The sequence below is a fragment of the Rhinoraja longicauda genome, chromosome 9, assembly GCF_053455715.1.
Source record: "Rhinoraja longicauda isolate Sanriku21f chromosome 9, sRhiLon1.1, whole genome shotgun sequence".
In the NCBI taxonomy this organism is placed as follows: Eukaryota; Metazoa; Chordata; class Chondrichthyes; order Rajiformes; family Arhynchobatidae; genus Rhinoraja; species Rhinoraja longicauda.
Genome location: NC_135961.1, coordinates 48,851,108 through 48,874,452, shown reverse-complemented (window position 1 = coordinate 48,874,452; position 23,345 = coordinate 48,851,108). Strand labels below are relative to the sequence as shown.

Here is a 23,345-nt window from a genome sequence, read left to right as displayed (position 1 = left end):
CTCCTCATAACCTACAAAGCCCTCCATAACCTGGCCCCATCCTACCTGACCGACCTCCTCCACAGGCACACTCCCACCTGCACCCTCCGCTCTGCTGCTGCCAATCTCCTATCCCCCCACATCCGGACCAAACTCAGATCCTGGGGGGACAGGGCTTTCTCCATCGCTGCTCCCACCCTATGGAACTCACTACCCCAAAACGTTAGAGACTCCTCCACACTCACCACATTCAAAACATCGCTGAAGTCTCACCTGTTCAGTACTGCCTTCAACCACTGAAGGTCACCTCACCTTCTGTCTCCTTTCTCTGTTCGTTTATTTATTTACTTATTTATCTATTTATTCATTTCCCTATGTTCTCTAAATCTCTGTAAAGCGTCTTTGAGTATATGAAAAGCGCTATATAAATAAAACACATTATTATTATTATTATTATAACGCACTCTAATACAATATAATACAGTGCCTCCTTTGGAGAAACCATAGCTCAGGACGTATTGTGAACGGTTTCTTTTTTCTCTCTCCTGTAAGACCATCTCTTTGACCAAAAGGTCACCTATCCCAGAGTCCCCTGGTGTGGCTCAATGTCAGTGTTTGCATTCTTTGGGGGGGGATTTCATTCCATTGCACCTACTTTCGCCAGAGACATTAAATCAAGGTTCCTACTGCCCTTTCAGTTGGAAATCCCACAAGTAAAGGACAGTTCTCTCCGCATTCCTGGGCCGATGTTTATTGATCAGCAGGAACACAAAAACAGATGGACTGTTTGTTGGGGGGTTGCTGTGTGGATACGAGAGGCTCTGCAACCACAGCAACGATCCATCCTAAATTCATTGGTTGTAAATGGACATCCTGAAAGACTGCTATAGAAATGCAAGTCTTTGTAAATGTAACTTGTTGCTGACCACTTCAAAGCACGACAGTGGTATACGACAGTGTGACACTTGTGAGGTGACGCCCATGTTATATATAACATACAGTAAGTAGCCTGGCCTTTGCATAAAATAGTGAAGTCAGTTAGTGAAATGATCAGTAACCTGAAAAAAGAGAAATAATCAGGTTATGGTGAATAGAGTGCAGACTCACTTTAAATGGAACCACTCTAGATGAAAACTGTGGATTAAAAGGAATGACATTTGCATTGCACCTTGCAAACCCTGGCATCCCACAGTACTCTCTGGCCTCTATATATTTGAGGTATATTCACTGCTATAATATAGGGAACTCAGCATCCAGTTTCTGAACACAAGCCCGCAAGACAGCAGTGTGATAATGTGATAATCAGTTAATCTGCTCTAATTGTGTTTAGTTGAGGAAGAAATTGTGACTGTGATGTTGTAGAGAACTGCCTTATTCTTCAGAATCGTGGCTTGGGTTATTTTGTGTCATCCTTGGGTTAATGTTTTGCCTAAAAACAGCGGCTCAATCATCTATGCCACTGTGGTACACAGCCTCAACTACCTCATCTGGTAGCTTGTTCCAAAATACCCACCACTAATTGGTGGTGATATGTTGAGATTTGAACTCATGCAATCCTTTGCCTTACTAACAGAATGATATAACCGCAATGCTGATCATTGTTCCTCCAGTCGATCACTTTAATTGTTCTAACAACACCTAACACTTAATCATGCCAGAGTCTTCCAAATATGTCTTCGTTTTTAATCTAGACCTGGAGGAAGTGGTTGAGGCAGGTACAAGACACCATTTAAAAGACAGTTGGACAGGTGCAATGATAGGAAAAGAGCAGAGGAATATGGGTCAAATGTGGGCAAATGGAACTAGCCGTACATGGGCATCGTTGGCACGGATGAGTTGGGCCTTTGACTACGACCTGAATTTCTTAATCTTTGGGCATCGCTGCCATTGCCGGTATGTATTGCCCAAGCCTAACTGCCCTGGAGAATGTAGTGATGGTGTCACCCAGAGCTGAGGGGCTTGCTGAGCCACTTGAGAGGGCATTTAAGAATCAGCCACATGAGGTGGATCTTGAGTCATCAGGTAGGCACAGCTACACAGCAGATCCTTCCTCCAAAGGATATTGGTGAACCATATTATCTTTCTAACAATCCAATAGTTCTTGTGGTTGCCCAGTCTAATTGTTGTTTTTCCAATTTCCAGATTATAATTTAGATAGGAAAGATTTATAGGGATATGGGACAGGAGACTAGCTTGGATGGGGTATCTTGGTCATTTAGTTTAGTATAGTGTCGTTTAGAGATACTGCATGGAAACAGACACTTCGGCCCACCGAGTCCACGCTGTCGAACCATCACCCGTACACTAGTTCCGCCTTGCACACTAGGGACAGTTTACAGAAACCAAACCTATATACTTGCACGTCTTTGGAATGTGGGAGTAATCTGGAGTATCCGGAGAAAGCGCACGCGGTCACAAGGAGAAGGTACAAACTCCTTACAGGCAGCACCCATAGTCAGGATCGAACCGGGGACTCTGACGCTGTAAGACAGCAACTCTACTGCTGCGCCACTGTGCTGACCCTGGTTGGCGTGGACAAGTTGGATGGCAGGGCTCAGCAGCTCAGTCACCTGACAGGCTAAACTAAATTATACCTTTGAAAATGCACAGAACTGCAGGCGGCGAAATTCTGGAATGACAATGCTGGAAGCACTCAGCAGGCCAGGCAGCATCAGTGGAGAGAGAAACAGTTAATTTTTTACCTTTCTTCAAGCCTTGGAAAAACCAGGCTTTTAATACTTGGGTTTCTTGTCAGTTGCCTTGTGTTGGGTTTCTGAAGCATGTTTAGTGTGGAGGATAAGGATAAGAGTCCCTCTAAGAGAGGTGATCCTATCGAGCCTTTGGATAAATCTTTTCCTCCTCTCCAACATATCACATGATAATATGATGCATGACCTGAAATTGTCTAGAATCGGCTAACAACTAAATGAGGTTGGCTGGAAGATTGGTTGGGACTGGGACAATGGACAAGTAATGAATCTCTAAAATTGCATGTGACAATTGAACTCTTGATTCTTGTTACCACTATGGGTGGATGGCAGATCAGAGCTGAATGGGACCAATTGGAATGTTGACACAAATGGGCCGAAGGGCTGCCTCCTGTCCTGTGAAGATCCAAGTGGGTTGAACAATCTCCCTTTTGTTTCCAGCTGTCTCTAACCTGGATGAAGAGAGCCGGTGGACAGTCCACTATAAGGCGTCATGGCACCAACAGGAGAACGTGTTCTTGCCCTCCAGCCGCTCGTCGTGTGTGGAGGACCTGCATCGGCAAGCCAAGGTTAACCTGAAAACAGTGCTGCGAGGTGAGCTGGTGTCCTTCTCTCCCCAAACCCACTCCCCTTCCCTCTGCACCCCATTTCCACCTGTGGTGTTCCCCATTTTGTTGGCTTGGCATTCACATCCAAACACCAAGGAGACAAAGTAGGTGTGATAGGGCGGCACGGTGGCGCAGCGGTAGAGTTGCTGCTTTACAGCGAATGCAGCGCCGGAGACTCAGGTTCGATCCTGACTACGGGTGCTGTACTGTAAGGAGTTTGTACGTTCTCCCCGTGACCTGCGTGGGTTTTCTCCGAGATCTTCGGTTTCCTCCCACACTCCAAAGACGTACAGGTGTGTAGGTTAATTGACTGGGTAAATGTAAAAAAAATTGTCCCTAGTGTCTATAGATAGTGTTAGTGTGCGGGAATCACTGGGCGGTGCGGACTTGGTGGGCCGAAAAGGCCTGTTTCCGCGCTGTATCTGAAATATGAAAAAAAAACAAATATGATAGTATTTGGCCAGAGCGAGATTCCTAGGTGTTGCAACGTAGATCAAATGGCATTAGTTCATGCACAGTAAGATCTCAGGGACTGCACACTGGTAATGAGAAGGTTTCTTTCAGTGACGGAGAGATAACCAATCCGGGCCACACCCCTGGAAAGGCCCTGCTTACGGACATCTCACTAATATGGCTTTGGTCCATATCCCTGGAAGTAACTGCAGATGCTGGTTTAAACCGAAGATCGACACAAATGCTGGAAAATGCACCCCCCCCCCCCCCCCCCCCCCCCCTGGAAAGGCCCTGCTTCAAAATTGCCCTGCTGTAGGGAGAATAAGGGGGTGGCAATCAAGAGCTGTTTAATCTCTTCGTGACATAGTGGTAGAACTCCCTGTGTTCTGTCCCGCAAAATCTGCCCAGAGTTTGGAGGGGGACTTCTGATGCAGACAACCTGGATAGGGTTGACCAAGGACCATTTTAGTTGGACCAGGTTTCACCTGGCTTAAAGCGATATCTCAAGGTCTTGAGGAGATGCCTAAGGTCTTGAGGAGACTCACTGTGATGGATGTTTCTTTTGTTTGGTGTTAGTTTGTGATTGTATGTGTTATTGCATTTTTATTGATTATTCTTACTGGTCTTATTGTTAAACTGCGGGTAATGTTTCATTTCACTACACATTTATGTGTATGTGACAAATAAACGACTATTGACTATTGAATAGAAGTTTTCAAGGTTATGAAAGGGTTTGATTGGTTAGACTTAGAAAAGGTGTTTCCATGTGCAGGGAATCCAGAACTAGGCAACATAAATTCAAAGATAGACACAAAATGCTGGAGTAACTCAGCAGGTCAGGCAGCGTCTCTGGAGAAAATGGATAGGTGACGTTTTGGGTAGGGACCCTTCTTCAGTCACTATCCATTTCCTCCAGAGATGCTCCCTGGCCTACTGTGTTACACCAGCATTTTTGTGTCTATCTTGGGTGTAAACAAGTCTGCAATCTGTAGTTCCTTGCTATTACATTTACTACATACATTCAAGAAACTCAAATTCTAGGAATAACTCTGGCAAGATTTCTAGAGGAGTGCACTGAGTTACAAGATCAGTGACATAGATTTCTCTGTGCATGAGGTGGTTAGATACATAAGAGAGAAGCAAATGGAAGGAGGACAGTATATGAAACATAAACGCTGTCTCAGAGAGGTGGTTCTGAATGGCTTGTTGCTGAACTGAGAATATACTGTAACATGATCGCCTAATTTGTGCCCCAGTCAAATTGAGAGATGCTTCGAGTCCAATAACAAAGCTGTCGCCCAGTGAACCCATAAGGAACTGTGCTGAAGACCAGCACAATGTTATCGCGTGTGTCTGTCAGACACTCTATTCCCTGTGGACTCTTGATGGATATCACAAGCTGGGAGAGTGCAGAGTGAAAATTGGGTTGAAAATGACAATTACCAAAGGTTTGATGTTACCGTTGAGTTAAGTTGCCGTGTGTAACACTATCTTGGAACAGTTGGAGAACATGTGATACACTGTTAACGATGGCAGCACCCGTAACCCTGCAGAGTTATTGCCAGGGAGGGCGGTGTCCCGTGAGTTCAGGGAAAATCGGCGTGTTTGGGGCAGGGGGCGGAACTCGATCTGGTGGCAGGCCACAGTTCCTTTCTACAGCGAATGGGACACGGCCAAAGGTTTCAGCCTCCCTTGTGATCAAGCCAGTGTGGTGTGCATATTGGCATTGATATTGGTATATTATTGTCATATTAACGAGACACTGTAAAAAAAAAATTTTTAAGGTCATTTGGTTATAAGGATTAGGAGTAGAATTAGACTATTCAGCCCATCAAGTCTACTCTGCCATTCAATCATGGCTGATCTGTCTCTCCCTCCTAACCCCATTCTCCAGCCTTCTCATAACCTGTGACACCTGTACTAATCAAGAATCTATCTATCTCTGCCTTTAAAAATATCCACTGACGGCCTCCACAGCTTTCTATGGCAAAGAATTCCACAGATTCACCACCCTCTGACTAAAGAAATTTCTCCTCATCTCCTTCCTAAAAGAACATCCTTTAATTCTGAGGCTATGACCTCTAGTCCAAGACTCTCCCACCAGTGGAAACATCTTCCCCAAATCCACTCTATCCAAGCCTTTCACTATTCTGTATGTTTCAATGAGGTCCCCCCTCATTCTTCTAAACTCCAGCGAGTACAGGCCCAGTGCTGACAAACAATCATCATAGGTTTTTCCCCTGCAACCGCACGAGATGCAACACCTGTCCCTTTACCTCCCCCCTCAACTCCATCAAAGGACCCAAACAGTTTTTCCAGGTGAGACAGAGGTTCACCTGCACCTCCTCCAACCTCATCTATTGCATCCGCTGCTCTAGATGTCAACTTATTTATATCGGCGAAACCAAGCGCAGGCTCGGCGATCGCTTCGCTGAACACCTGCGCTCGGTCCGCATTAACGCAACTGATCTCCCGGTGGCCCAGCACTTTAACTCCCCCTCCCATTCCCAGTCTGACCTCTCTGTCATGGGCCTCCTCCAGTGCCATAGTGAGGCCCCCCGGAAATTGGAGGAGCAGCACCTCATATTTCGCCTGGGCAGTTTGCGGCCCGGTGGTATGAACGTCGACTTCTCCAACTTCAGATAGCTCCTCTGTCCCTCCCTTCCCCTCCTCCTTCCCAGATCTCCCTCTATCTTCCTGTCTCCACCTATATCCTTCCTTTGTCCCACCCCCGACATCAGTCTGAAGAAGGGTCTCGACCCGAAACGTCACCCATTCCTTCTCTCCCGAGATGCTGCCTGACCTGCTGAGTTACTCCAGCATTTTGTGAATAAATCATAGGTTTACCTACTCATTCCTGGGATCATTCTTGTAAACCTCCACTGGACCCTTGTAATGATGTGAGCAGAACCTGAGGGCATTGATGGGAATGTGGAGAAATGTGGATTCATGTGGGATTAGTACAGAAGGGCGTTCGATGGTCAGTCCTGTATCGGTGGGCGAGGAGCTTGCTTTTGAGCTGTATGACCTTCCTCCCTAATTCCACCGCTCCCCTACAAGAGCAGGCAGTGTCACCGTTTAACATCACACAGTTGGCACCTCCAACGTTGCGGTACTCCCTCGGCAAGCGTTTAGATTTTCCTCTGAAAGCTGAGAGTGCGGGACTGGAGTCCAGGATCAGCGAAGGCTCCTCACCTAGTCGTTCAAAATTCCTCCGGTGGGAAACAAAAGGGGAGGATTGATGGGCCTGTGCTGCGTGAAGGCAGCTGGCCGCACGCCTTTCTGCCTGAGATTGCCGGCACTGCTTTTAGGCTTGAGCCATGCGCTGGGCTCTGAGCGAAAAGGCACAGTCAGTGTGTCTGACTCGATTCCCCACCAACACACCCACACACACACACACACAACCCCAGCTGTCATTCTCTCTCCATCTCCGCAGTTTGCACAAAAGAACTGCTCCTGCTGGCCACGTGAGCCAGCCGTCTGCGGCCTTGCTCTCCCTATTTCCCCCTTGAGTCTCGCCATCTGGCCTGCGATAACTGACAGTGGGCAGCCCCTCCCCTCTCCGAGCTTGCATAGCTTTACTCAGCGGCAGCTGGGTGTGAAAGAGCCGTCAGTCCTTCACGGCCATTGTAATTCTGCTTTGACCTTTCTTTCATCTCTGCCCAACACCGAGTGGAGACACAAGATATAAAAGATGCAGGCACAAAATGCTGGAGTAACTCAGCGGGTACAGGCAGCATCTCTGGACAGAAGGAATGGGTGACGTTTTGGGTCGAGACCCTTCTTCAGACTGATGCCAGGGGAGTGGGCGATACAGAGATAAAATGTAGTCGGAGGCAGTAAGACTAGTGGGAGAACTAGGAAGGGGGAGAGGATGGAGAGAGAGGGAAAGCAAGGGCAACTTGAAGTTAGAGAGGTCAATGTTCATACCGCTGGGATGTAAGCTACCCAAGTGAAATATGAGGTGCTGTTCCTCCAATTTGCACTGGGCCTCACTCTGACAATGGAGGAGGCCCAGGACAGAAAGGTCGGTGTGGGAATGGGAGGGGGAGTTAAAGTGCTGAGCAACCGGGAGATCAGGTAGGTTTAGGTGGACTGAGCGGAGGTGTTCCAAGAAACGATCTGTGCTTGTTATGAATGGGGGGGGGGGGGTGACAAGGACAGAGTCCCCCCCCCTGTCCTCACCCTCCACCCCATCAGCCATCGCATACAGCACATAATTCTCCAACATTTTCACCACCTCCAACGGGATCACACTAGTAGCCACATCTTTTTCCATCTCCACCCCTTTCTGCTTTCCGTAGAGACCGTTCCCTCCGCAACTCCCTGGTCCACTCATCCCTTCCCACCCAAACCAGCCCCTCCCCAGGTACTTTCCCCAGCAACCGCAGAATATGCAACACCTGTCCCTTTACCTCCCACCTCGACTTCGTCCAAGGACCCAGACAGTCTTTTCAGATGAGGCAGTCTTTTCAGGTTCACTTGCACCTCCTCCAACCTCATCTACTTGTGTCTCCTGGTTCAGGTGTGGACTCTTGTATATCGGCGAGACCAAGCGCAGCTCAACCCAAAACCTCACCCATTCCTTCTCTCCAGAGAAGCATGCTGCCTGTCCCGCTGAGTGACTCCAACATTTGGTGTCTATCTTCGATTTAAACCAGCATCTGCAGTTCTACACATATAAAAGATACAGTCAGTTGTTGTTATACTCGAGACTCAGCCCTAGTATCTGTGCACACGGATGTCGTGAGTTCTCCTGCAGGCCCCCTTAATGAAGGTCTCCATCCTGGAGAAGGATCTCGACCCCAAACGAGACCTTTCCACCCTTGGCCTCCTCCCGTCAGAGTGAGGCCAAACTTTTCTCTGGAGGGTCAGAGGTTCAGGCAAGACCTGATAGAAGTTTATAAAATTATGAGAGGCATCGATAGGGTAGACAGTCAGCACCTTTTTTCCTGGGTGGAAATGCCCAACATTATATGGCATAGCTTTAAGGTCATAGGGGTCATGGTTATGTATGCTTTTATCTGATTGTTTGGATTAGAATGCAACGGTACCTCTGTACATGTGACCATAATAAGTGTAAACCTAAAAATAAGTTCTTAGTGCACAAATGAGGTAGGTTGGGAAATGGGACTACACCCTCATTTATGAGTGGACCGTTCTGATAACAGAAGGGGAAAACTGTTCCTGAATCTGGTGGAACATGCTTCAAGTTTTTGCATGTGTAGGAAGGAACTGCAGATGTTGGTTTAAACCAAAGATAGACACAAAAACTGGAGTAACTCAGTGGGACAGGTAGCAATTCTGGAGAGAAGGAATGGGTGACGTTTCAGGTTGAGAGGTCACATCTGAAGAAGGGTCTCGACCCAAAAAGTCACCCATTCCTTCTCTCCAGAGATACTGCCTGTCCCACTGAGTTACTCCAGCATTTTGTGCCTACCTTCGCACTAGTTCTATGTTATCCCACTTTTGCATCTATTCCCAACACACTCATGGCAATTTACAGAAGCCAATTAATTTACAAACCCGCACGTTTTTGGGATGTGGGAAGAAACCGGAGCACCCGGAGGAAACCCACGCAGTCACAGGGAGAACGTGCAAACTTCTCACAAACAACACCCGAGGTCAGGATTGAAACTGGGTCTTTGGCGCTGTGAGGCAGCAGCTCTACCAGTTGCACCACTTCCCTTGGATTTCTTTGATGGTTTTGATGAGAGTGTTGCCATTGATATCAGAGTGAGGAGAGCCTTAGGCAACAAGCAGACTAGTTACAAAAAGAGACACAAGGAACTACATGTGTTGGAATCTTGAACAAAATACAAAGCGCTAGAGGGACTCAGTGGGTCAGGCAGCATCTTTGGTGGGAGATGGACATATTAGGTCCGGACCCTCCTTTGGTGAAAAAGAAAGATGAGGGTGGGACAAAGTATGGCAAATGACAAAAGTAAGAGGAGAAATGAGGAAACAAAGCTGTCAGATATGGAAGAAGCAGAGGAATGAAATGTAAAGCTGGAGGCCGAGAAATGGGCGTAAGGGGACAGGGAAGAGGGAGGGTCCAAGAGAAATGTGGGACTCAACCATGGATGAGGTATATACGATGGATGGAAAATAAACAGGATGACTGCCGTGGGAGATGGTGGGAGCATTGTACACGCACAGGGGTGAGGAGGTGGACAGAGGAAAGGGAGGGGTTGGAAGTTTTACTTCCAATCAGAGAATTCAATGTTCATATCGTTGAGTTCTAGCTACTCAGGTGGAATATGAGGTGCCATTCTTCCAGTTTGCATGTGGCCTCACTCTGGCAATGGAGGAAGCCCAGGACAGAAAGGTCAGTATAGGAATGGGGATAAAATGGTTAGCATCCGAGAGATCCAGCAAGCCTTGGCAGACAAAGTGCAATTGTTTTGTAAAACGGGCGCTTAGTCTATGGTTGGTCTCACCGATGTAAAGGAAGCCACGTCGGGAAAACCGATTGCAACAGGTGAGGCTGGAAGAGGTACACGTGAACCTCTGACTTGCCTGGAAGGGCTGCTGATATCCTTGGATGGAAGCGACAGAGAAGGTGTAGGAACAGATAACACGTGCTCGGTCCGCCAAGGCCTGCAGGAACTCCTGGTTGATAACCATTTTAACTCCACTTCCCATTCCCACATTGACATTTCTGTTCTTGGCCTCCTGCATTGTCAAGAGTCTTTTGTCTCCTTATCACCTCTAGCCTTTGTCACTGATTCACCCATCTGTCAATAACCCCCCTCACCTGCATCCACCTATCTGTCTGAAGAAGGGTTCCGACCCAAAACATTGCTTATCCATGTCCTCCAGAGATGCTGCCTTTCCCGTTGAGTTCTCCAGCACTTTATATTTTGCTCAAGATCCCAGCATCTGTAGTTCCTTGTGTCTCCTATTAGATTTAGATTTTTTTAGATTTAGAGATACAGCGCGGAAACAGGCCCTTAGGCCTACCGAGTCCGCACCGCCCAGCGATCCCCGCACATTAACACTATCCCAGTCAATTAACCTACATACCTGTACGTCTTTGGAGTGTGGGAGAAAACCGAAGATCTCAGAGAAAACCCACGCAGGTCACGGGGAGAACGTACAACTCCGTACAGACAGCGTCCGTAGTCAGGATCGAACCTGAGTCTCCGGCGCTGCATTCGCTGTAAGGCAGCAACTCTACCGCTGCGCCACCGTGCCGCACGACTTACTTGCCAGACTTTGTCCCAGCCCCACCTCTCTTTCCAGCTTTCTTCCCCCCTTTCTCCAAACAGTCTGAAGAAGGTGAAGCCAGACACAAACAGCTGGAGTAACTCAGCGGGACAGGCAGCATCTCTGGAGAGAAGGATCGGGTGATGTTTCGGGTCGAGACCCTTCTTCATTTTTAGGCATGTCTACAGTCTGAAGAGGGTGTCCTGGTCAGAAACGTCATCTGTCCACACAGATGTTGCCTGATCCGCTGAGCTCCTCCAACACGATGTTTATTTGCTCAGTTACAAAGCAATCTGGATTGGAGGGAAATGGCTCAAAAATGGAAGGTTGTGTTTTCTCTGCTCTTTAAATAAACCCTGTTCTCCGAGTAAATTAGCTGTTTACAAAAGGCTGCTGTGAATCACATCCCCCACCCCTCCCCCACTTCCAACTCATCGGTTGACAATGTTAACAATAAATGCTTAACAATAGCTTGTGAGAATTGAATGCCCTGCTTTGGAGAGCGTGCCTTATAAGGATATTTGGATCAGCGACCTAGGGTTGAGTAAAATAGTAACATTAACAATTGAAAGGTGGATTTGGATTCAAGGGATGATCGAGCAGAACGGTAGCGCCTTTGATTTCAAGTGCAATTGTAAGTACAAAGTTCTCAATAAATCCATGAGTCTAATGGACTGTAAAGTTTCATGACTTTGATTTATGAGGAATAACAAAACCTTGCAACTGTTAACAATAAAAGTTCCCACTGTAGCCATAATGAATTGTAGCAGGGCACCTGCAGATAGCGAGGACCTCTTTTCACCGTCACGAGTTTAGTTTAGTTTAGTTTATTGTCACGTGTACCTAGGTACCGTGAAAAGCTTTTGTTGCATGCTAACCATTCAGTGGAAAGACAATGCATTTTTGCAATCGAGCCTTCCACAGTGTATGAAAAAGGGAATAAGGTGAATTACATTTAGTGCAAGAAAAAGTCCAGTAAAGTCTGATCAAAGATAGTCCAAGGGTCTCCAATGAGGTAGACAGTAGCTCAGGACTGCTCTCCGGTTGTTGATGGTATGGTTCAGTTCAGTTGCTTGATATAGAATGGAAAACCCAAGGAACTGCAGATTCTGGAATCTTGAGCAAAGCTCAGTGCTGGAGGAATTCAGTGGGTCCGGCAGCATTTGTGGTGGAATGGACAGACAAATGGATTCCGGTTAGGACCCCTCTTCACACTTTGCATCCCAACCCAAAACATCGTCTGTCCATTCTCCCCACAGCTGCAGCCTGACCCGCTGAGTTCCTCCAGCACTTTGTGGAGTTGCATGAGGGAATGCGTGATGGGTTCTGTGACACCAGATCCTGGGTGGTGCTGATCCTCCTGAGTGTTGTTGTAGGTGAATCGTCCAATTGAGCAAAGAGTTTCCTGTTAAACCATGGATATGAGCTTCTATGTGGTGGCACTGAGACTTTCAGAGTTCACCACTCAAAAGCCTAATCCAGAGCAGCCTCCAGTTAATGGTTGTAGCCCACTGTGGCTGACTGATTTGTGAATGGTCACATCGCCTTAACCTTTGGGTGCATTTGTAGAGTCATCATCATCCAACATGGAAACAGGCCCTTCAGCCCAAACACCTATGCTGACCAAGATGCCTATCTACATTAATCTCATTTGCTCACACTTGACCCATATCCCTCTAAACCTTTCTTGTACAGTGGAACTTGCCTTGATTAGTATCTTATATTTATGCCCCTACACTCCCCATATCTCAACAGTGGAAAACACCTCTACATAGAATTAAGGCAGAGTAGGAAGCTGTTTGGTCAATTGGGTCTGTGCTTGGTCCCAGCAAAGCAATCCATTTGGTCCCATATCCCTATTCTTTCCTCACACCCCTTTGCAAATTATCGTTCCTCATGCCAAACCAATTCCTTTTACAGGGCAAATCAAAAGTACCGCAGACAAAATGTGTAGGAAGGAATTGCAGATGCTGGTTTAAACCAAAGATAGACACAAAAAGCTGGAGTAACTCAGCGGGTCAAACAGCATCTCTGGAAAAAAGGAGTAGGTGATGTTTCGGGTCGAGACCCTTCTTCAGACGCTGGTGATCTGAAATAAAAACAGAAGAAAGTTGGAAATACTCAGCAAGTCAGGCAGCATCTGGAGAAAGAGAAACAATCAATGTTTCAGATTGAGGACCCTGCATTGGAACCAAGTTCTCAGTACTGACTTGAACCATTAACTGATTCTCTGTCCGCAGGTGCTGCCTGACCTGCTGAGCTTTTCCAGCATGTTCTGCTTTTATGCCTTTTGAAGCTGTTTCCATCACCTTTATAGAAACCTACCGTATCATGTCTCTTCTCGGACTCTTGTAGAGACGACAGCTGCATACCAACTCTAACCTTTTCAGTTTATCTTGATAATTATAACTGATAGAATTGGTAGAAGTGTATACAATTGTGTTCAGCATAGATAAAGTAGACTATCAGAACCTTTTTCCCAAGTTGAAAATATCAAAGACATGAGGGCATAGTTTTAAGGTGAGAAGGGCAAAGTTTAAAAGAGATGTGTAGGGAAGGTTTTTTATGCAGCAGGTTGTGGGTGCCTGGAATGCTTTGCCAGGGGTGTTGGTGGAGACAGATATGATAGTGGTGTTTAAGATACACAAGGAATTGAGGGATATTGGTAATAAACAGGCAGATGAGATTAGTTTATACTAGGCCGAAGGAGCTGTTCCTGTGCTTTACTGTTCGATGCTCAGTATAAATGGGTAGCTGATGGTCAGCACCCACTCAGTGGGCTGAAAGGCCTCTTTCCGTACAAGTTCTCTCTATGACTTTGGGGTGTCATGATGAGCAACCACATAGAATTTACAGCACAGAAACCGGGCATTCAGCCCAGATGGTCTATCCTAGTGCTTATGTTCCACAAGAGTCTCCCCCTAGTCCATTTAATATCCCATCTCTGCATTCTTCCACTAAATGTATCCATGCTGTACACCAGAACTCACGGCCACGCATCTTCTCCTCAATCTCTGGTTCGAGAAATGTATCTAAAATTTCCTTTGATTTATGATCATTACTAGGCAATCCCACAAATGGAAATCTTGACTACCTCGTCAAAGCCTTCTGTGATCTCAAAGATATTACGGTATGCTGTGCCAGTATAATCTACCAGATCCTACTCACTCTCTGATATTGCAAGGAAATCAATCTAATAAGACAGTAAGAGAGTTCTTCCCAGTGTGGAAATGTCAAAGACCAGGGGCCATAGCTTTCACGTCAGAAGGGCAATGTTTAAAGATGTGTGCGTCAGATTGTTTGCGCAAAGAGTGGTAGGTGACTAGAACAGGCAGCCAAGGGTGGTGGTGGAAACAGATACAATAGTGGCATTTAAAAGGCTTTTAGTTAAGCACATGGATATACAGGGAATGGAGGGACATTGATCACATGCAGGCAGAGGAGATTAGTTTAACTTGACATCATGTTTGGCACAGACATTGCGGGCCGAAGGCCCTGTTCCTGTGCTCGACTGTTCTATGTTGACTTCAGCCTGGACCAATCTTTTAAATTTTTTTTTAGATTTTGAGATACAGCGCGGAAACAGGCCCTTCGGCCCACCGAGTCCGCGCCGCCCAGCGATCCCCGCACATTAACACTATCCTACACACACTAGGGACAATTTTTACATTTACCCAGTCAATTAACCGACATACCTGTACGTCTTTGGAGTGTGGGAGGAAACCGAAGATCTCGGAGAAAACCCACGCAGGTCACGGGGAGAACGTACAAACTCCGTACAGACGGCACCCATAGTCAGGATCGAACCTGAGTCTCCGGCGCTGTATTCGCTGTAAGGCAGCAACTCTACCGCTCCGCCACCGTATGCCAGCCATGATGCCAATGTAAACTGCACACAGTCTATATCCCTCCATTCCCTGCTTGTTCATGTGCTGTCTAAATGTCACTTCCGAGGTATATGTTAATGTGAGAGTCTGGCACCACTCAGTTTGGCTGATTGCACGTTCCCTCACTGTCACCCTACCACCACCACGAATCCTCTCCACTCCATACTCCCTCCCCAGAACCATTCTTGCTCATCCTATTCTCTTATCCCTTATCCCAAACCGATGTTGTCTAATTTTTTACACCTCAGTTTCATGGGGAAAACATAGAACAGAATAGCACAGGGACAGGTGCTTCAGCCCTTGATGTGTATGCCAGCCATGATGCCAATGTAAACTGCACATAGTCTATATCCATCCATTCCCGGCTTGTTCATGTGCTGTCTAAATGTCTCTGAAACATTTCTATCATTTTAAATGCCTCTTAAATGTTGTTTGCATTTGAAATACTATCCTGTGTCATTCCCTTTATCCTGCACGTGTACACCGTAGATTGCAATCATGTATAGCCTTTCCACTGACTGGGTAGCACGCAACAAAAGCTTTTCACTGTACCTCGGTACGCGTGACAATAAACAATAAACAAAATGTTGCTAACTTTTTCTACTATCTCCCATTGTGGAGCACAAGTGCTGAAGTAACGTTTATATGGCACATCCGTGGTACCGAGTGTGTTGTGGATACCCCCTGGATGAGCTGCTTAAAGGATTCTGGATCTTACAGTCTCCCTGCCTCTCTCTATCTCCATAGACTGCGATAAGCTAAGGAAGGATGGTTTGCGCAGTTCCCAGTATTATTCCCAGGCCCCATTGTTCTCAACACCCGCTCATCTCTCCGGAAATTGCCTGGATGAGGAGGAAGACCAGGACCAAACGGTAAGATTACTTTCAATCTTTGCTTTGCCCTTGTTTTCTTTCTGCGTCTTTCCTTATAGGGGTCGATGAAGGATTTACAGTCACGTAGTAAGTGCCAGTGAATATAGTCGTTGATCGCAACCCAGCAGCCGACTTGCACAGTGCACACTCCGACAATCTGCAATGTGATAATGGCCGGATAATCTGTTTTATTGATAATTGTTTGGGGATAAATATTTTGTTTAGTTTAGAGATTATAGCATGGAAAAGGGTCTGAAGAAAGGTCTCGACCCGAAACATCGGCCATTCCTTCTCTCCTGAGATGCTGCCTGACCTGCTGAGTTACTCCTGCATTTTGTGAATAAATACCTTCGATTTGTACCAGCATCTGCAGTTATTTTCCTACATAGCATGGAAATGTGCCCTTCTGCCCCCCCGCATCCTCTCCAACCACTGCTCACCCGTTAACACGAGTTCCTTAGACTTTGAGATGCAGTGTGGAAACAGGTCCTTCAGCCCACCGAGTCTACGCCGAACAGCAATCACCCCTACGGTAGCACAATCTCACACACACTAGGGACAATTTACAATTTTTACAGAAGCCAATTAACCTACAAACGTGTACGTCTTTGGAGTGTGGGAGGAAACCAGAACACCCAGAGAAAACCTACGACGTCACAGGGAGAACATATAAAGCCCATACAGACAGCATCGGTAGTCAGGATCGAATCCGGGTCTCTGGTGCTGTAACTTTACCGCTGCGTCACTGTGCCACCCAATCTATCTGTCTTATCCCACATTCTCATCCACTCCCTGCACACGAGGGAGGGTGTGCAATTTTACTGCCGTCAATTATCCTTCAAACTCACACATCTTGTGGGAGGAAACTGGAGCACCCGGAAGAGACCCACAGAATCGCAGGGGGAGCACACAAATTTCACGCACAGCACCCGAGGTCAGGATCAAACCCAGGTACCTGGCGCTGTGAGGCAGCAGCTCAGCAGCACTATGGCACGCGACCAGGACACTGGAGATAAATCCTCGGCTCTACCCTGGGAAGCTGTTATCTACCTGAACAGATGAGGCCTTGGTTAAATGTCTTATCTATCAATCAGGACTCCTGACAGTGCTGCACTCACTCAGTACTGCTACTGTGCCAGCCTAGAGTACATGGAAGCTGGACCTGTGCATAAACCAGGCAGTGGTGTCAGGATGGCTGGGACTGGATATAGGGATACTACAGACAGTTGCAAAACTGGTCAGAGTGCACCCTCACAATGTTACAGGGCGAAGTATAGGATTCCCTTATACCGACCGATACAGAACTAGGCATAGTACTCCCTCAGACCATTACAGAACTGGATGTAGAGCTCTCTCACCCCATTACAGAATGGTGTAGTGCCTCCTCGTACAGTAACAGAACTGGGTATGTTGATACCATTAACTGTTACAAAACTGGTAATAGTGCTCCCTCGCCCCATTACAGAACCAGGTATAGGGATAACTCACACTGCTACAGACCTGGGTAGAACTCCCTTATATATCATTACAAAACTGTGTATAATGCTCTCACGGACTGTAATAGAACAGGGTACAAAGCTCTCTCACACTGTTACAGAACTGGGTATAGGGAGAACTCACACTGCTACAGGCAGGTATAGAACTCCCTTATGCCATTGTGGAACTGGGTATGGTACTCCCTCGGACTGTAACAGAACTGGGCATGGTCTCCCTCACACCATGGCTGTATATATATGATATGATATGAACTGCATGTGGAGCTCTCTCACATCATTACAAACTGGGTGTAGAACTCATTAACACCGTTTCAGAACTGGATATAGAAATCCCTCACGCCATTACAGAACTGAACATGGGGCTTCCTCACACCGTTAAGAACTAGGTCACGCTGCTACAGAACTCAGTATAGTGCTCGCTCACACTATTACAGTATGGTGATAATATGGCCCCATACCCATTATTTCTGGGTACTGAACTCAAAACAGGTACAGTGCCCTCCATAATGTTTGGGACAAAGACCCATCATTTATTTATTTGCCTCTGTACTCCACAATTTGAGATTTGTAATAGAAAATAAATCACGTGTGTAACGTCCACATGATGAAACCAAAATGTTTAAAAAATGGCCTTTATTAAAATCTGACCATGTGCACTTTAACTACATATGATTTTATTCTATTTGTCTTTGTCCCAAATATTATGGAGGGCACTGTATTTTAAAGCTGAAATCAACTTGTTCACATTTGTGTAAACTGCCTACTCCTTTGACACTCCCATTGCCAACAGTAGAATTGAAGCATGGAACATGTTGTTCATGAGATACTTTATTAGCTTGTTTAAGATTATTTTCTGATCTGTCACTTTTATAGCTTGCGCTTTAATAATATCCCTGTTTCTGTGGTTATTTTAATCACTTTATTTCGTTATCTTTTTTATTCTGCTCTTTCACTCCAGCGATTTAGCCCCTTAATCTGCCTCAGTCAGACTTGCCTTAATGCCTGCTGCCATTTGACTTCATGGAATCACCAGGTACACACATGCTGCACAGAACATGCAGCAACGTGCTTTGCTTGCCTCAGCTTTGCCAGCAGCTTCTTATCAATCCCAGTGTGCCTCCTTTCCAATGCACTCTATCCTCAGCCGATTCCCACAACACTATTTCCCTTCCAGTGGACTACGCCAGTGTGCTTTCTCTGTCGCATCCTCTGCTCTCTTTGAACCCCTGCACTTAATGCGCACAAACACAATGCCTTAACTTCTCTTCTGAATAGGACGAAGTTGGTATTTTCTTCTTGCCAGAATGCTGTGGCAACCGTTAATTGCTTGGTTGCTTGGTGTGAAATCCTGCTCACCAAACACTGCCCACTGTTGACGCCAAGTCCCAAAGGTCGCTTTAATTCCTTGCCTCCCTGACCAAGTCTTTTGTCCTCCATCTCTGCTCCTTCCCACCTCCACCCATCCCACCTCGGGATACTGTGGTTCTTGCAGGGGTGACGTTTCTCCTCACCCTGTCTAACCCAGGTAGCCATCCTCTTGTAAGTGAAGTCCTTGTATGTTGCGTGTCCTTCTATTTATGCTTTGTTGTGATCAGGAGTGCTCATGGGAGTCATAAAGCACAGAAGTAGGCCTTACAGCCCACCATCTCCATGCCGACCTGTCAAACACCTGTTGATTCTGAGCCCTGCCTGCATTTGGTCCATTGCCTTCTCAGCCTTGGTGATTTGTGCTCATGTATTTAATATATCTTCATTCAAGGGACGTGGGCTTTGCAGGCTGAGCCAGCAGTTCTGTCCCTAATTGCCCTTAAGAAAAGGAGCTGCCTTTCTTCAACTACTGTCTTTGAGGTGTCACAATGTTAGGGAGGGAGATCCAGGAGTTAACCCAATGACAGTGAGGAATGGCGATATGTTTACAATCTAGGATGGTGTGTGGCTTGGTGGTGTCCCCATGGTTTTGCTGTTTTTGTCCTTCTAGCTGGTAGAGGTAGTGGGTTTGGAAGGTGCTGTGAGTTGCTGCAGTGCATCCAGCAGAGTACCTGCCTGCGTCCGCTATCTTGGCAAATAGGATCAATAAAGATGAGTACTTGAGACTCTGCAAGGACATGTTTGGCCAAAAATCCTGTTTCTGTGCTCAATACTTCTATGACACACACTCAGCTCGTGTACCCCACCACCTTCTATTCTTCCTTAGAACCCCTGTAAACCTCGTACCCCTCTTCCCCTCTGCCCTGGAGAATAGTTTCCTTCTCTCCACCCAATCTATGGCCTTCGGGTTTGCCTAAGATCCCATGGCTTTACATCAGCTCTGCTTTTCCATCTTCCACCTTCCACTTCCTGCAATCTTTAGGTTTAGGTTTATTATTGTCAGGTGTACCAAGGTACAGTAAAAAGCGATCCAATCAAGTCAAGTTTATTTGTCACATACACGTACAAGATGTGCAGTGAAATGAAAGTGGCAACGCCTGCGGATTGTGCAAAAAATTACAATTACACCATCAAAATTAAAATGAGTAGAGAAAAAAATGTAGTCCCTAGAGATACAATCAGGTCAGATATCCTGTCTCAAATTATTGAATGGGGTGTACATGACAAGAGGTGATGCATTTAATTATTCACAATTTCAGTGCTGACATAATTGGGACGCACAGCAAATAAGCTGGGTTCAGACGGACTCGTCAGCCCTTCATCTCTCCTGGTTGCCCCAATTAGCCTTGTCACCAGTTTCAAACTTCATAAAATTAGCAGTGCTAAGTTAATCTACCATAGGTCCGAGCCTTCTCAAATAAAAACAGCACTGACAAAATCATACAATCTCATTAAATAACAACATTGTCAATGATACTGTGATTAGCACAGATTGATACATTAGAGTTGAGAGATCTATAATTCACATATCACTTAACCTTAATTGGTACAAGTGACAATAAAAGACCTTTGAAACCTTCGAAACCTTTGAAATAATGTCCTTTATTTTCACCATCGTCCAAGAGAAACGAGTCTTTCACTCAGGATGTGGGGGGTGAGCAGGAAAATCAACAGAATCTATTCATAGTCATAGTCATAGAGTGATATAGCATGGAAACAGGCCCTTCGGCCCAACTGGCCCACACCGGCCAACATGTCCCAGCTACCCTAGTTCCACCTGCCTGCATTTGGCCCACATCCCTCCAACCTGTCCTATCCATGTACCTGTCTAACACATAGAATCATGTAGCAAAATGTTCCAAAGGGTATCACAGGAGCATTAACCTACATGAAAATCTGGGTCATAGTGGTAGGTTCTAAGGCATGTGTTAAAGAGAGATATGGATGGGCTGAGGGAGTGATTCTTCAGAGCTCAGGGACAAGGCAAATGGAAGGCATGACTGCCAATGGTGTGATGATTAAACTCAAGCGAGAAGCAAGGGGCCATCTTCAGAGAATTAAAGGGCTGGCAGAGATAAGAAGGGGACAAAGGTGTGAGGTTTAAAATTGGAGCATTGTACAATGTAGTGCAGCTGGATGGGAAGTTGAGTTAGGACATGGATAGCAGAGTTTTGAGTAACCTCAATATCGTGGGAAGTAGAAAGGAGAGTGTTAGAGTAGTATCACTGCAGGAATTCCTTTTCACTCAGAGTTCAACGATTCACAAGATGGGCCACCACGATGTCACATCTGCAACACGTCATAAACCGTTCCAAAACCTGGACATCACAATATGTTTCGACAAACACCATACAATAAGGAAGTGGAATATAAATTTTGTTGATCGCTATCAGCATTGTGTATCCTTTCCAATCAGGATTTGGGTGACTGACATTTGCAGATAGAGGTGTTGAGAGTTGTATGTTTAAGAAGACACAGGGGTCATTGAAGCTGTGGGCACTCGCATGGGCCCCAGCTATGCCTGCCTCTTTGTAGGGTACATCAAACAATCACTGTTCCAGGCGTACACTGGCTCTATCCCCGAACTCTACCTCCGCTACATTGATGACTGCATCGGTGCTGCCTCCTGCAGCCATGCAGAACTCACTGACTTCATCAACTTCACGACTAACTTCCATCCTCACTCAAATTCACTTGGACCATCTCCAACATCTCCCTTCCATTTCTGGATCTCACCATCTCCATCACAGGACACAGACTATTGACAAATCATCTACTACAATCCTACTGACTCCCATAGCTATCCAGACTACACTTCTTCCCAACCTGCTTCCTGTAAAGACTCTATCCCCTACTCCCAATTCCTCTGTTTACGCCGCATCTGCGCCAAGGATGAGGTTTTCCATACGAGGTCGTTGGAGACGTCCTCATTCTTTAGGAAACGGGGGTTCCCCTCTTCCATTATAGATGAGGCTCTCACTAGGGTCTCTTCGATAACCCGCAGCTCCGCTCTTGCTCCCCCTCCCCCCATTCGCAACAAGGACAGAGTCCCCCTTGTCCTCACCTTCCACCCCATCAGCCGGCGCATACAGCATATAATCCTCCAACACTTTCGCTACCTCCAACGGGATCCCACTACTGGCCTTATCGTCACATCTGGTCCATCCCTTTCTGCTTTCCGCAGAGACCGTTCCCTCCGCAACTCCCTGGTCAACTTGTCCCTTCCAACTCAAACCACCCCCTTCCCAGGTACTTTCCCCTGCAACCGCAGGAGATGCAACATCTGTCCCTTTACCTCCCCCCTCAACTCCATCCAAGGATCTCGACAGTCTTTTACGGTGAGGCAGAGGTTCCCTTGCACCTCCTCCAACCTCATCTACTGTATCCGCTGATTCAGGTGTCAACTTCTGAATATCGGCAAGACCAAGCGTTGGCTCGGCGATCATTTCGCTGAACACCTCCGCTCAGTCCACCTTAACCTACCTGATTTCCCAGTTGCTCAGCACTTTAACCCCCCCCCCCCCCCCTCGCATTCCCAATCTGACCTTTCCGTCCTGGGCCTCCTCCATTATCAGAGTGAGGCCCCAAGCAATTTGGAGGAACAGCACCTCATATTTTGCTTGGGTAGCTCACATCCCAGCAGTATGAACATTGACTTCTCTAACTTCAAATAGCTCCTTGCTTTCACTCTCTCTCCATCCCCTCCCCCTCCCAACTTCTCCCACTAGTCTTGCTGTCTACGAACAAAATTCTATCTCTGTCCCGCCCACTCCCCTGACATCAGTCTGAAGAAGGGTTTCGACCTGAAAAGTCACCCATTACTTCTTTCCAGAGATGCTGCCTGTCCCGCTGAGTTACTCCAGCATTTTGTGTCTACCAGGGGTCATTGAACTTGGTTGCTCAGCTACTTGCATTATCCTCCCAGTCACTTTTCAGTAACCTTCCTCACGCTCTTCTCCCTCCCTCACTAACTGGGTTTGTGGGAGACAAACCCAAGATTTGGATGAAGCATCTAACCAAATTGACTAGGCTTACCTGTGACAATTTAGCCATTGGTGAGCTACTTGAGGATGACATGTAGAAAAGTAGTCAACATCTGTAATAGGGTGGGAGAGAAAATCGATGAGAACAACTTGAAGTAAATAAAACATTTGTAGAATGTTACTAGAATGGCCATTGAGCCGAGGTATAAAACGAATTGGTAACATTTGGATACATTTCTGAGGCATTATTATTAAAACTGGAGCGCGTGGGTCGTTTCAGACATTGAGACTGGAATTAAGATCAAGAGTAGCTGTTCAATGCTAAAACAGACTTCAAGTGCTGAATAACCTCTCCTTGTCCCTCAGGAGGTCAAGAAATGGGTTGGTGACTTGGGCTGAATTCTTCTTTCCTGCTCCTGACCTTTTTTGTGTGTGTGTTCTTTGTAAAGCCCACGGTTTCATCGGCAGATGAAGAAAACCTATTGCATTCTCGGAGATCCAAAACCCCGGTGCCTGCTGACCTCTCCGAGATCGATGTCCAGACGAACTGGACCAAGGCCCTTCCACTGCCCACTCCAGAGGAGAGGATGCGCCAACAAGCCCAGGCAATCCAGACAGACGTTATCCCAATAAACGTAACAGGTACGTAACAGGGTTAATGAGACATGGGGAAGGGTTTAACACTGGAACAGACTGCAGGGGCAGAATTCCTGTCCCTATCTGCCATTGGCTTCCTCAGCCACTTCAGAAATAGTGGATGCATTAGTGATAATTTTTCAAAA

General features: G+C 46.5%; 1 protein-coding gene across 1 annotated transcript in view; it reads left to right on the top strand.

Annotated features, from left to right (window-relative positions):
* The window catches only part of LOC144596718 (NHS-like protein 1), a 240,738-nt gene that overhangs the window by 202,136 nt on the left and 15,257 nt on the right, over positions 1-23,345 (top strand). The window contains exons 2-4 of the mRNA XM_078405440.1: positions 3,129-3,281; positions 15,592-15,716; positions 23,013-23,205. Of these exons, the coding sequence (XP_078261566.1) occupies positions 3,129-3,281; positions 15,592-15,716; positions 23,013-23,205 (471 nt within the window). The remainder of the gene's footprint in view (positions 1-3,128; positions 3,282-15,591; positions 15,717-23,012; positions 23,206-23,345) is intronic.